Source organism: Mesoplodon densirostris, chromosome 6 (genome assembly GCF_025265405.1).
Source record: "Mesoplodon densirostris isolate mMesDen1 chromosome 6, mMesDen1 primary haplotype, whole genome shotgun sequence".
Classification (NCBI taxonomy): Eukaryota; Metazoa; Chordata; class Mammalia; order Artiodactyla; family Ziphiidae; genus Mesoplodon; species Mesoplodon densirostris.
Window position 1 is genome coordinate 75,941,060 of NC_082666.1, and position 14,880 is coordinate 75,955,939.

Sequence of the window (14,880 nt, forward strand, 5' to 3'; positions counted from 1 at the left end):
AGGGATAGATGTGTATCATCTGGCAAGCATTAAAAAATGCAAAAACTAAATAACACTTTACTTTTTAAGTTTTGCAAAAGAATAAAAAAGGTAAGGGGTAAAACAAGAATAAAGACACAGACTTACTTGAGAATGGACTTGAGGATATGGGGAGGGAGGAGGGTAAGCTGTGACAAAGCGAGAGAGTGGCATGGACATATATACACTACCAAACATAAGGTAGATAGCTAGTGGGAAGCAGCCGCATAGCACAGGGAGATCAGCTCGGTGCTTTGTGACCACTTAGAGGGGTGGGATAGGGAGGGTGGGAGGGAGGGAGACGCAAGAGGGAAGAGATATGGGAACAGATGTATATGTATAACTGCTTCACTTTGTTATAAAGCAGAAACTAACACACCATTGTGAAGCAATTATACTCCAATAAAGTTGTTAAAAAAAATGGTAAGGAGTGAAGTTGAGAAGGACTATGTTTACTTCTCTGTGGTCTTCACTTTTCCTATACAAGAAAATGTGGGTAAAATCTACTAGGCTCTTTTCCACCCACTGAAATGGTACTATTGCTACTCCTTTCCTCCCTCTTCCCCCGCTTTATTGAGATGTAATTGATATATAAAAAACCGGCACATATTTAAGGTATGCAACTTGATGAGTTTGATCATTATTCCTTTTTATATGTTCAGTGAACCTTTTTTGGGAGACGGTAACAGTGCTGTGCTCTAAGGCAGCACTGTGCAATAGAAATATATTGTGAAGCAGCTCATGCAGCTCAACATCAAAAAAACAAACAACCCAATCCAAAAATGGGCAGAAGACCTAAATAGACATTTCTCCAAAGAAGATATACAGATTGCCAACAAACACATGAAAGAATGCTCAACATCATTAATCATTAGAGAAATGCAAATCAAAACCACAATGAGGTATCACCTCACACCGGTCAGAATGGCCATCATCAAAAAATCTACAAAAAATAAATGCTGGAGAGGGTGTGGAGAAAAGGGATCCCTCTTGCACTGTTGATGGGAATGTAAATTGATACAGCCACTATGGAGAACAGTATGGAGGTTCCTTTAAAAACTAAAAATAGAACTACCATACGACCCAGCAATCCCACTACTAGGCATATACCCTGAGAAAACTATAATTCAAAAAGAGTCGTGTACCACAATGTTCATTGCAGCTCTATTTACAATAGCCAGGACATGGAAGCAACCTAAGTGTCCATCGACAGATGAATGGATAAAGAAGATGTGGTACATATATACAACAGAATATTACTCAGCCGTAAAAAGAAACGAAATTGAGTTATTTGTAGTGAGGTGGATGGACCTAGAGTCTGTCATACAGAGTGAAGTAAGTCAGAAAGAGAAAAACAAACACCGCATGCTAACACATATATATGGAATTAAAAAAATGGTTCTGAAGAACCTAGGGGCAGGACAGGAATAAAGACGCAGACATAGAGAATGGACTTGAGGACACGGGGAGGTGGAAGGGTAAGCTGGGACGAAGAGAGTGGCATGGACATATATAGACTACCAAATGTAAAATAGATAGCTAATGGGAAGCAGCCACATAGCTCAGGGAGATCAGCTCAGTGCTTTGTGACCACCTAGAGGGGTGGGATGGGGAGGGTGGGAGGGAGACGCAAGAGGGAGGGGATATGGGGATACATGTATATGTATAGTTGATTCACTTTGTACCTAAAAAAGTAAAAAGAAGCAGGTGAAATGAATAATGTATTCTATTTAACTTAATATATCCAAAATATTATCACTTCAACATGTTACTATAAAAATATTAATGTGATGTATTCTATTTTTCTATTAACTCTTCAAAATTTGATGTGTATTTTATAACTGCAGCGCAGGTCAATTTGACTAGTCACATTTCGAATGTTCAAGAGCCACATGTGGCTAGCAGCTATTGAATTGGACAGTGTAGCTCTAAGCGCTGGGATATAAAAGAAATCAAGAAATAATTTCTGTTCAGTAGAAAGTTATAATATAGCTGGTGAGTGAGATCAATACACAAAGTTATCAATTATTTATGTTTTAGATCTTTCAATCTACTTATTTATTTGATTCCCAAACTCATTGTAAAAAACCTGAAGTTGCTTGCATGAAGATATAAAAATTAAAAAGAAAAGAAAAATTAAAGGAGGACAACCATTGATTTCATGTTCAGTTCATTTAAAGCCTATCACTTCACCTTAACTGTCAGCTTGACCTTGTGAGGAAGTGCATCAGATATTTTAAACCTCACTTTAAAAACTTGGGAGTCACTAGAGAGTGTGAATTGGGGAAAATAATGTACCCTGGTCAGCTTATGCATCAAATAGGCAGCAGATCTGGGAGTAGAAATTGTATTTTCTTTCTCTAGGTGCACTTGGTAAGCTGCAGTTAAAATCTGGAATCCCTCAGTTCTGTCAAATGCATATCCTGTTTGTGTCTCATATCCTGAATAAAGCTGATGACATAACCAGGTCTCCCTGGCAGGTGTGCAACTATTTTTAGGGAAGACATATCATTGTTTAGAAGTGGATTAAAACAAACCAACATGTGGGTCATTGGCCTACATGGAACAGGTGAGGCTGGCCACATTTCCTCCAGAGTGGAAGGATAAGAAATATCGAGGCACATCGAACTGTGAACTGTTGACCGTTGTCTAGAGCACAAATGAATCTTTCTCCTGCTTGGTGGAGGAGGAGCTAACATTTCTCTGATTGAATTTTTAAGCAGATTTATTTTTGGTGGTGCATTATTTTCAATTTTAGGTCCTGCGCCAGATGTCGTCTCAGACAAAATCTATCAGATCAGCAAAACAATCGAGGAATACGCCATATGCCCTGATTTACGAATCGACCTGTCTCGACTAGGAAGACAAGAGTTTGACCTGGAGAACAAATTCAAACCGTTTAGAGGTAACAGAGAAACTGTATTTTGAAGAAATCAGAATAACTCCGTGGATGGGGGTGACTCTGGTTTTTTCCTTCAGGGAAAAGCACACACGAAAGTGATGGAATTATCAATCTCAGGAGTGGCACTTGATAAGTAGATGTAATCTTAGTGTGGTGCAGAGGGAAATGAGACCAGCCAAGATATTTAGAACTGGCAAACTTTCAAAAACGACTTTCCAAACTTTCTATCATTTTTTTTTTTTTTTTTTTTTTTTTTTTTTTTGCGGTATGCGGGCCTCTCACTGTTGTGGCCTCTCCCGTTGCGGAGCACAGGCTCCGGACGCGCAGGCTCAGCGGCCATGGCTCACGGGCCCAGCCGCTCCGCGGCATATGGGATCCTCCCAGACCGGGGCACGAACCCGTATCCCCTGCATTGGCAGGCGGACTCTCAACCACTTGCGCCACCAGGGAGGCCCTAAACTTTCTATCATTTTTGACATAGGGAACATTTCATGGCTGACTCTTTTACAGTGTTCCAGGAATAGGCTGTGAAGCCAAAACGTGTCTTTGCTTTTCTAAGCAATTAAGGTGAACATACCGAAATACTTCAGATAATTAAGAAGAGACCTTAAAAGGTAGTGGGGTTATTAAAATTTCCCATGGAAGGTAGGCATTTCTTTTACAAGGCAGAACCACGCAGTTCATGTTGATTCAATGCACAATTGTTGATCACCTGCTCTATATTACACTCCGAGTTAGGAGATTTTACAAAGGAATTTACAAAGTACCAAATGGATTTAGGAAAATGGTTCAAGAATTAAAAAACTGGGATGAAGTTGTCAAAAAATATTATCCTGTATTGTAGAATGAATAAAGCTTCTAAGTCCTCCATTATAACCTTTCAATTTGTAGATTAATATTGAACTATATAACAACATTAATGCCATGTATATGCATATCATTTTTTCACCCTTTATATTATCCTATTGTTTTTTCCTAGAAGGCATATAAGTAGCAATAAAACTAACACTTTTTTACTCCTTCAGTGCCCCTATAAGCTTAAATCCAGTTTGTGTTAAGATGGTATCCTTATTTTACAAGTAATTTAGTTTAGTTAAAAAGGTGAAATACCTGGCTCATGGCCACATGGTATTTTAGGGACAGAAAAGAGCTTGAAATGGACTGTTTGGAGTCACAGTGTTGGGCCAACTCTACCACATTTGTCTTGGAAGATTTTGAGTCAGTTGCTTGCTTAGCTAGTGAGCAGAAATTAATTGAAAACCATGTGATATTTATTGGAAGCAACATTTCCTGATTTTATTAATCTGGTTGGGAGTTTGCACACACACACACACACACGCTTGCACAATCGCTTGACAAATAAAAGCAAGGGATATTTTATTTATTTATTTATTTTCAAATTTCATTTATTTATATATGTATGTATGTACGTATGTCCGCCATTGAATCTTCGTTGCTGCACGCAGGCTTTCTCTAGTTGCGGCGAGCAGGGGCTACTCTTTGTTGCGGTGCGCAGGCTTCTCATTGCGGTGGCTTCTCTTGTTGCGGAGCATGGGCTCTAGGTGCACGGGCTTCAGTAGTTGTGGCACACGGGCTCATTAGTTGTGGCTCACGGGTTCTAGAGTGCAGGCTCAGTAGTTGTGGTGCACGGGCTTAGTTGCTCCGCGGCATGTGGGATCTTCCCGCACCAGGGCTCAAACCCGTGTCCCCTGAATTGGCAGGCGGATTCTTAACCACTGCACCACCAGGGAAGTCTGCAAGGGATATTTTATGTTAAACAAATGATTTAAGTGTACTTGATTACATATGTTTAGAAGGACTGGCAAATAAGATGCTAAGAAAAAGAAGGTATTACCATCAGGAAGAAAGTTTATTTATTTATTTATGGTATCTTCACACTTGTATTTGTTGTCTAAGAGACCCAGACCTTCGGTGAGCTCAGATTCAGGCCCACTGCTCCAGTCACATTGCTAGCTTGATGAGTTTTCTACAATGCTACAGATACCACGAGGTAGATAGAGACATTCCCTGGCTCCCAAGAAGAATTTGGAGATAACTATTTGGGATAATTTATGTACTGTGTTCTTGCTGTTTTAAATGTTGAGCAAGGCTTGAGTTAATTGGAAACAAATCAGTCTTTGACATTTCACCTTAAAGGATGAAGAGCATGAACTATGTGATGTGAACTTTCAGTCTTCATGGAATTCTACTTGCTTCCTTGTTTTTTACATTTCTGTTTGGTGCTGTGTGTTATCTGCTGTAAATACCAGATGTATTTAGACAAGTGGTTCAGGAATTTCTGAAAAGAACCAGAATGAAATAATTGCCAAAAATATCATCCTAAATTGTAGAGTGAGTAAAACTTCAAGCTATAACCTTTTATTTTATAGATTAGTTTTTTATTGTGGTAAAATATATGTAACGTAAAGTACATCATGTTAATCATTTTTAGATGTACAGTTCCTATAGATTAACTTTTAATTTATTTTATAGATTAATATCCTCCAAATAGCAAAAGATGATTAAAAACTATCTGTGTTCTGTAAACAGTAATTACATTATATTTGAATGGACACACATACTACCTTGATTTAAGTGCAAGAAAAAATATTTTTAGACATGTATTTGACTAGACGAAGGGACAGTTTCATATTACATATAAAATCTCATCCATCAAGTATTGCACCTGGATTTACTAAAAATTATTAAAAGTGGATTGGTAATATCTTTAGTGCAGGTTTAAGTATTTCAGGATTCTAAAGTAGTATGTTTTTGAAAAATTTGAGAAACAGCATACATAAGTTTCAAAATTTAACTATGAATTTAAAAAGCAGGGCTCGTGGACAAATTTTAGTGCCTAAAATAAAATATTTATTACTTCTAGGAAAAGTACTTTCTGAGTATTAATTATGTACTGATTGCCAAGGTTGAAAAATGTGATGTATTCTGGGCTTTATGAATCTGTGAAATAAGTGGAAAGGACTTGTTTTGGATGCCTGGTCATTGGGTGGTGCAGGACACTGGAGAACATTTGTGTTTAATGAGGATTTCTAAATATCTGGCACTCACCCTGAAACTGGTACTAATTGGGCATGCAGGAGACGTCACACAAACTCAGGAAAATATCCTTCATCACCAATTCAGAACCTGGATCTGGTTGGCACCATGGCATTTGGAAGGTAGGGGTCATTGCAGAGGTCACTTCTTGATTTGTTTCAGGCCAGTTGAGTCATTCTTTGGCCATTCCCCACAGGAGAGGCAACCGGGTGTGCCAAGATGCCTCTTAGCATTGAGGTGTTGCAGTTTGGGGGAGGGAAAGAAGGTGGGAGTAGCGACAATAGGCATAGTTTTATCTTAACTACTTTATTCTTGTGGTTGATTTTTTCACTTGCAAAGAAGAATTTATAACGAGATTTTTTACACCTTTTGATCACCTGCAAACTTTGCAGCATCTTGATTGTGCTTTAATTTGTGATTTTGTCTGCAAACGGATACTTCGCTTCCCACGTAAATGTGTGGGGTTATGATATGATTGTCATCCTAATTTCATGCATTTTTATACTTCCAAGTATCCTTCATGGGTAGTCACTGGTGTCTCCTTTTGCTTTCCTATCCTTAGTGGAGATAGTGGACCCAGTGGATATCTATCTCAACCTCCTTCGGACCATCTTTGACTTTAATGCCATCAAGAGTTTGCTGACTGGGCCCAGCCAACTGAAGATCCGAATTGATGCCATGCACGGAGGTAAATGCGTGTTCTCCTACCAAGTGGTGGGCAAGAAATGGTAAAGGAGACCTCAGTGTGTGTTGGGTTCTGGGATTAAGAGGAAGGCTGGATTTATAGATATTCATACAGTGTGTGTGTGTGTTCAGGCATTTGGGATGCTCTGGAAAACTTCAGGGCTCTTATTTCTCTCTTTTGATGCAAATGAAAACAAAGCTTGAACAAAAGGTTTTGAGGCTATGCCTGTTAGAGTGGAGATAGCAAAACTGTAGTTATTAAAATTGTTTTTTTTTTTTTTTTTTTTTTTTTTTGTGGTACGTGGGCCTCTCACTGCTGTGGCCTCTCCCATTGCGGAGCACAGGGTCCGGACGCGCAGGCTCAGCAGCCATGGCTCACGGGCCCAGCCGCTCCGCGGCATGTGGGATCTTCCCGGACTGGGGCACGAACCCGTGTCCCCTGCATCAGCAGACGGACTCTCAACCACTGCGCCACCAGGGAAGCCCTTAAAATTGTTTTTGATATGTACACAGTTTAAAAGGTCAAATAGTTCAAAGTTTATTATGAAAAAATCCATTCCCAACTCCTTCCCCCAATTTCCTACTTTTCAGAGGCTACCTTTTTTTTTTTAAAACTCTTTCAGTGTTTTTCTTTCTTTTTTTTTTTAAAGTATTGATCTTCCTGTTACTAAATACTATGAATATAATGCTCCTTGTTGATTTTTCAGTTTGGGGCATTACTGACTTCATACCGTGGAAGATGAGGTTGTAGCTCTTTTTCACCCTCTCCAGTCACTAAATCCAAGCACACTTCCTTAAACTAATTATATCATCATTTTGGGAAGATCAGTATCTACTGTCTACATTATCATAACACTGCTGAGCCATGAAAAATACTGTAATTATATTTTCCTTACAGAACAACTTCTTCTGTGGAATTAGTAATTGTCCTGTTTTCTCACTGTTTAGGTTTTGTGAAGTGTATTTACCACTCTTAACCCTCATATTCTCCCAGTGTCTAAATCTTCTCTCACTTCATTTTCCTGGAGACCTGGGATCTCCTCTGCTCTGCACTGGTTGCTCTGTGAGCTGCTGTTGTCCTGGAATCTCCACTTAGCATCATCCTGTAATTCCCTTTACCCCTTTCTTATGCTGACTCTCCTATTTCTGGATCCTTGGTCTTCCACTTTCTTGATTTACTCCTACATTTTGGAGGAACAAGTTCTCCAGGAACTCTGTGAGAGAAAGCTCATAGGAGGTAAATGTTTTGAGTCACTGCATATCTGAAAATGCCTTTTTTCTGTGCTCACTCTGAGTTGCTATCTATCTGGATATAGAAATCTAGGTTGGATATTATTTTTCTTCAGAAGTTTGAGGGCATTGCTCCATTGTCTTCTAGATATTACTACTGAACTTGAGAAATCTGATGCTGTTCTGATTTTTAATCTGTGGTATGAAATCTTTCTTTGTTCCTTTCTGGAGGCTTTTAGGGCCTTTGACATATCTTCAGTGTTCCTTCTTTTCACAATGATGAGTCTTAGTGTGAGACTGTTTTCCTCTATTGTGCTGAGAACTTGGAGGATCTTCTTAATCTAGAAACTTGTGTCCTTTAATTCTGGGAAATTTTCTTGCATTACTTCTTGGATGATTTCCTCCATTATTTTCTCTTTCCTTTCTTTCCAGAATGGCTGTTGTTTAGATATTGGCCCTACTTGACTGATCCTTTAATTATCCTATTCTTTCCCCCACCACCCATTTTCCTTCTCTTTGTTTTTTGCTACTTTCTGGGAGATTTCCTCAGCTTTATCTCCAAGTCCTTCCATTAAGTTTTTCATTCCACTAAAAACTTCCATTAAGTTTTTCATTTCATTCATTCATATTTTTAATTTCCCAAAACTTTTTTTTTGTTTTCCAAATAATCTATTTTTAAAAATAGCTTCCTATTCATCTTTCATGAATGCCATATCTTTTTTTAATAAGTTATGTTTACTGAGGTATATAATTTATATGTAGTAAAATTGATACCTTGTTGGTATACAGTTTCATGAGGATTGACAAACATATATAGTCATGTAACCACTCTGACAATCAAGATATAGAATATTTCTCTCACTTCCACAAGTGGAGCTCTGAGCCCATGTGTGGAACTTATCTTCCAAGGGCTTCACTCTGAGGTCTTCTGGCTGGGCTGTTTTGCTTTTTCCTATTGGGCTGGTTCTTTTCCCCAGAAAAGGCTCTTTCAGTTTCTTACCTTAGCTTTATCTGGCCTAGAGGGAAGACAGCTTCTCTTTCCAAATAGTTTGAGCCATGTTTTGGATTTGAGCCTCATTGCCTAGCTTGTACTGTGTGTCCATCTCTGAATCAGCCACTCTGGTTGAGGGATGGAGGATACTGACTGGCAGACCTAGGTCACCTCCCCAGCCTTAGGGTAAGTAGGATTTAGCCACATCCTGATCACATGAACTGAGATGGGAGAAGGATTGGTTCTCCAAAGGAAACCCAAGATGCTGCTACCGGAGGAAGGGGAAATGGGTGCTGGGTAGGAAAAATCAAAAGATGTTCACGGGCTTCCCTCGTGGCGCAGTGGTTGAGAGTCCGTCTACCGATGCAGGGGTCACGGGTTCGTGCCCCGGTCCAGGAAGATCCCACATGCCACGGAGCGGCTGGGCCCGTGAGCCATGGCCGCTGAGCCTGCGCGTCCGGACCCTGTGCTCCTCAACGGGAGAGGCCACAACAGTGAGAGGCCCACGTACCGCAAAAAAAAAAAAAAAAGTTCACTATTTGAGGTTTGAATTGTATTACTGGAAAATAAATGGAAGGCAGTACTTTGATATATTTCAGCCAACAGGATTATGTGCTGATCCCCAAATGTGTTTGCTGTGTGTTCTACCACAGGCTCTGTTTCCTTGCTCATAGTGTTCTTTTCATTTGGATGGCGTCCTCACTCCTGTCAAATTTATATTCTTCCAAGTCCTCCCAGAAATGCCACCTTCTTCTTGAAGCCTTTCCTGTGGTCATTTCTTCTTTCAAGCTATTGGATCGTATTATTTCATAAATATACATTGAATAGAACTAGTCTTCCCATTGCAGTCACTCACCTGTAGATTTGACTCATCCCACTGCTAGATGGAGAGCCCAGTAATGTCGGAATTGGGTGCTTTGCATCCCTTGATGCCCTCCATTCTTCACATAGGAGTTCTGTGTTAGGCACTCCACGAATGTGTGTTGAACTGGAAAACACAACTCCTTGACATTTATTTTGTAAAATGTGCTTAGTTTTATATGCTTCAGTGTTTTACAGTGTTTAATTATACACTTGGCAGAGTTAAAACAACTGTAGAGACAAAGAATGTTGCTAGAGCCTATTAGTGCTTTTGCATATATTCAGCTAAAGCTTTTCATACATAAAAAGTAACAGTCAATAAATCATTATTAGGTAGTCGATTTATTTCTGCCAATATTTTAGATAAGTTTTGGAGAGAAATTTCATGGAACTGGATTATTGAATACAACTTCTGTATGCCTAATGCAGTCACTGGCACATAGCAGATGCTCAGTGAGTAGCAGTTGAAGTAAATATTATTCTGTGTTGTGTCTTGAGAAAACTTGTAGAATTTATCTTTTTTTTTCTTGTGCTATTAAGTAACCTTCTTGTTCTAAGCAGAGCAAAACACCCTTGGTTGCGGGGGTGGTGGCAGAGGTTCTGCAAAGATCTCATATTGCTGTGTATTTTTTTCAGTTATGGGACCCTATGTGAGAAAAGTCCTGTGTGATGAGCTGGGGGCCCCAGCCAATTCTGCAATCAACTGTGTCCCCCTGGAAGATTTTGGAGGACAGCATCCTGACCCCAACCTGACATATGCAACGACCCTTCTGGAAGCTATGAAAGGAGGGGAATATGGGTTTGGAGCTGCATTTGATGCTGATGGGGTAAGTAGGAAAGTTTTCTGCATGCTGACCCTTTTGCTATATAATGAACCAAGCACTGGAAACCAGAGAACTATTGGATACCTCTGGAGCTGACATGTATGGGGCATATGAACCCTAACTGGCTCTGCATCTGCCCTTCTATCTAATGGCCAAGTATTGAGCTTAAATAACCATTACTTTTCTTTTTTCAAGTAAGCTTATGTTATAAAGAGGTTATTTCTTTTTTAAAAAAATTCATGCAATACATCTTTATAATGGCTGATTTTCTTGAAATCACCATGTTAAGAAGCGAGCTATTTTAGCAATAATCTCTGTTCTCCATTATGTTTGGGGGAAAGTGTGAATTGGGAATATAGAGGCTACTGAAGACTGAGGAAGTCATCCACATTTCGACAGGTGGGATATATTCCTAGTCGTGTCAAGATTGTGGGCCCTATAATATTCAGAGGTCTTGGTTTCCCATGCCCTCTTTGGCCTCATTCAACTTGTTTCATGTTGTTTAAATGTGGAATGGCAGTAAAGTGGCTTGTAATGATGATGGGAATGGGCTGCTGGCGGCAGATGCCTTTGCCTGAACATTTTCACACATTCTTTCCCACAGGACCGTTATATGATCCTAGGCCAAAATGGCTTCTTCGTGAGCCCTTCCGACTCCCTGGCCATCATTGCCGCCAACCTCTCTTGCATTCCGTATTTCCGTCAGATGGGGGTCCGAGGGTTTGGGAGGAGTATGCCCACCAGCACAGCCCTGGACAGGTAAGCAAGGATGTCACCATGAAAGCCTTCATGGCAGGCCTCTGATATCAATGTTCCCTTTGCTGGTAGCTGTCACTCATACTCCCCTACTCCACTGGGAACTTGTTGAAAGCATGGGAAGTTAGAGACATGCTGTAGTATACTGGGTAGGCATGTGAAGAATCAGGTGGCCTGAACTTGATTCTCGGTTCTGCTGCTTTTTAGCTGTTGGGAACTTGGGGGACTTATTTGACTTCTGTGCCTCTGTTTTCTTATTTTTAAAACGAGGATTATAATAGTATCATCCTTACATGGATTGTTATAAGGTAGGATTGAGGTGATTCTTGTAAAACATGTAACAGAATGCCTGGTTCATAGTAAATACTTCACAGATGTTTAGTAAGAAAACTTACTAAATATGTAAGTGAGGTGGAAAGAACATGAGTCTTGAGGTCAGGTAATATGTTAAAATTCTCGTTTGTATCATCATTAGTTATGTAAAAACGGGGAAGATACATCATAGGTTTGTTGTGAGAATGAAATGAGATACGCGTGGAAAATGCCCAGTAGGAGACTCACTTAGTAGATAGAACAGTCTGAGGTTTCCTTCTCCGGGCCCTATCCATCCGTCTTTTACCTTGTCTTATAAAACAGTGAATTTCAGAGACTAATATTTTCAAGCAACATATATTATTGTGGAAGCAGTATTTGTTTATGGTGGAAAGTTAGAAAACACAGAAAAATAAGAAAATGTAAACATCATATCTCTCTGCCTGACCTATGTTAATTGATAAATGTATATTCCTTATTGGATCTCTTTATATACATATATAACATACATACATAGTTCTAAATCATATATAATATACACAATATATAATATATATTTGCCTTTTTGTAAAAACCAAAAGGAGATCTGAAAGTACTTACTGCCTTGTAACCTGTTTTTTATTCTATCAACAATCTCCCACTTTGTATTGAAACATTTTTATGTCATCTAAAACCAAGATCATATTAAAATTTCCTCCGAGTGTCCCCGGAATGTCTTTAATAGAGGGTTTGCCCGAAGCAGCATCCTGTCTAACACCATACATTGCATCTGGTTGTTACATCTCTTAAGTCTTTTATAATCTACCACAATCCCTTTATCTTTTACTTAATGACAGTAATTTTTGAAGAGACCTGACCAGTTGTCCTGCAGAATCCCACCTGGTTATCTCTGCATGGTGTTACCATTCATTCAATCATTCATTAAATAAATTTTATATGCAGTGAAATGAATAATCTTAAGGCTACAATTCAATGAGTTTTGAAAAATGTATACATCTGGGTAACAACCATCCAGAATAAGATATAGAACGTTCCCATCACCCCCTATAGTGCCCCCATCCTCCTTGCAATGCCCCTTAGGCAACCATTGTCATAATTTCTGCTACCGTATTTAGGTTTTGCCTGTTCTTGAACTTCACATAAATAGAGTCATATACTATGTACTCGTTTGTTACTGGTTTTTTCATTTAATATATATTTTTTGATTCATCTGCATCCATTGCATCTGTCACTAGTTCATCCTCCTTTGTTGCAGTGTGGTATGCCAATGTATGAATATATCACAGTTTACTTTTCCAATCTCCTGCTGATGAACATTGGGGTTGTTTCCACTTATTAGCTACTATGAATCATGCCATTATAAGCATTCTTACACGTCTTTTTGTGGCCACATCTACATTTCTTTAGTTAATATCTAGGAGTAGAATCCTGATTTTAGGGTAGATGCATGTTTAATTTTACAAGAAACTGCCAAACTGTTTTCCATCGTGTACTCCTATTTGCAATGTGTGAGAGTTCTAGTTGCTTCATATCCTCAACAACATTTGGTGTCATCAGTCTTTTTTATTTTAACCATTCTAGTGTGTGCAAAATATTATCTTATTTTGGTTTAGATTTACATCGTTCTAGCAATGTTGAGCTCATTTTCATATGCTTATTGTCTACTTGTGAGCTCTTTTGTTATGTACCTGTTCAGAATATATTTGCTCAATTAAAAATGCACTGTTTGTCTTTTTGTTATTGATTTATAGAAGTTCTTTATATATTCTGGATAATACATCTTTTTTTTTCTTTTGGCCACACAGCCAGCTTGTGGGATCTTTCTTAGTTCCCTGACCAGAGACTGAAAGCAGGCCCTTGGCAGTGAGAGTGCAGAGTCCTAACCACTGGACCACCAGGGATTTCCCTGGATAATAAGTCTTTTTTCAGATATATGTATTACAACATTTTCTCCCTGTCTGTCACTTTCCTTTTCAAATTCTTTATTTTTTTTAACATCTTTATTGGAGTATAATTGCTTTACAATAGTGTGTTAGTTTCTGCTTTATAACAAAGTGAATCAGCTATACATATACATATATCCCCATATCTCCTCCCTCTTGCGTCTCCCTCCTACCCTCCCTATCCCACCCCTCTAGGTGGTCACAAAGCACCAAGCTGATCTCCCTGTTCTATGTGGCTGCTTCCCCCTAGCTATCTATTTTACATTTGGTAGTGTATATATGTCCATGCCACTCTCTCACTTCGTCCCAGCTTACCCTTCCCCCTCCCCGTGTCCTCAAGTCCATGCTCTATGTCGGTGTCTTTATTCCTGTCCTGCCCCAGGTTCTTCAGAACCACTTTTTTTTTCTCTTAATGGTGTCTTTTGATGAGCATAAGTTTTCAATTTTGATGATGGCTAATTTTTTTTCTTATATAGTTAGTATATACTTTTTTTATCCTCTATAGGAAATCTTTGCTTGCCCAAAGGTCAAAAAGATGTTTTTCCTATGTTTTCTTTTAGAATCATTGTAGTTTTAATTTTTACATTTAAGTCTATGATGATTTTGAATTAATTTTTGAAAATTAATTAATTTTTGGCTGCACTGGGTCTTCGTTGCTGCGTGCGGGCTTTCTCTCTAGTTGTGGTGAGCGGGGGCTACTCTTTGTTGTGGTGTGCAGGCTTCTCATTGTGGTGGCTTCTCTTTGCTGTGGAGCATGGGCTCTAGGTGCACGGGCTTCAGTAGTTGTGACACGCAGGCTCAGTAGTTGTGGCTAGCAGGCTCTAGAGAACAGGCCCAGTAGTTGTGGCACACGGGCTTAGCTGCTCCGCAGCATGTGGGATATTCCTGGACCAGGGCTTGAACCCGTGTCCCCTGCATTGGCAGGCAGATTCTTAACCACTGTGCCACCAGGGAAGTCCTGATTTTGAATTAATTTTTGTGTGAGGTTCACTTTTTCCCCATATCCAGTTGTTATTGAAAACAATTTACTTTTCCCTTGATGTGTTTGTTAAAAATCAGTTGACCATATATATGTGGGTCTATTTCAAGATTCTCCCTTCTGTCCCATTAATCTGTTGTCTATCCCTATGCCAATATTACATTGTCTTGATTATTGAAGTTTTAAAGTAGATATCTAAATCAGGTGACTCCTTCAACTCTATTTTCTTTTTCTTCATATAGACAAAGTTATGTATCGTAGGTCCTTTGCATTTCTATATACATTTTAGAATCAACTTGTCACTTTTTTACCAGAGCCTTTTG

General features: G+C 39.2%; 1 protein-coding gene across 1 annotated transcript in view; it reads left to right on the top strand.

The window, feature by feature from the left end:
- Positions 1 to 14,880, top strand: part of PGM5 (phosphoglucomutase 5) — a 202,840-nt gene that overhangs the window by 27,744 nt on the left and 160,216 nt on the right. The window contains exons 3-6 of the mRNA XM_060101197.1: positions 2,777 to 2,923; positions 6,540 to 6,665; positions 10,380 to 10,570; positions 11,172 to 11,326. Of these exons, the coding sequence (XP_059957180.1) occupies positions 2,777 to 2,923; positions 6,540 to 6,665; positions 10,380 to 10,570; positions 11,172 to 11,326 (619 nt within the window). The remainder of the gene's footprint in view (positions 1 to 2,776; positions 2,924 to 6,539; positions 6,666 to 10,379; positions 10,571 to 11,171; positions 11,327 to 14,880) is intronic.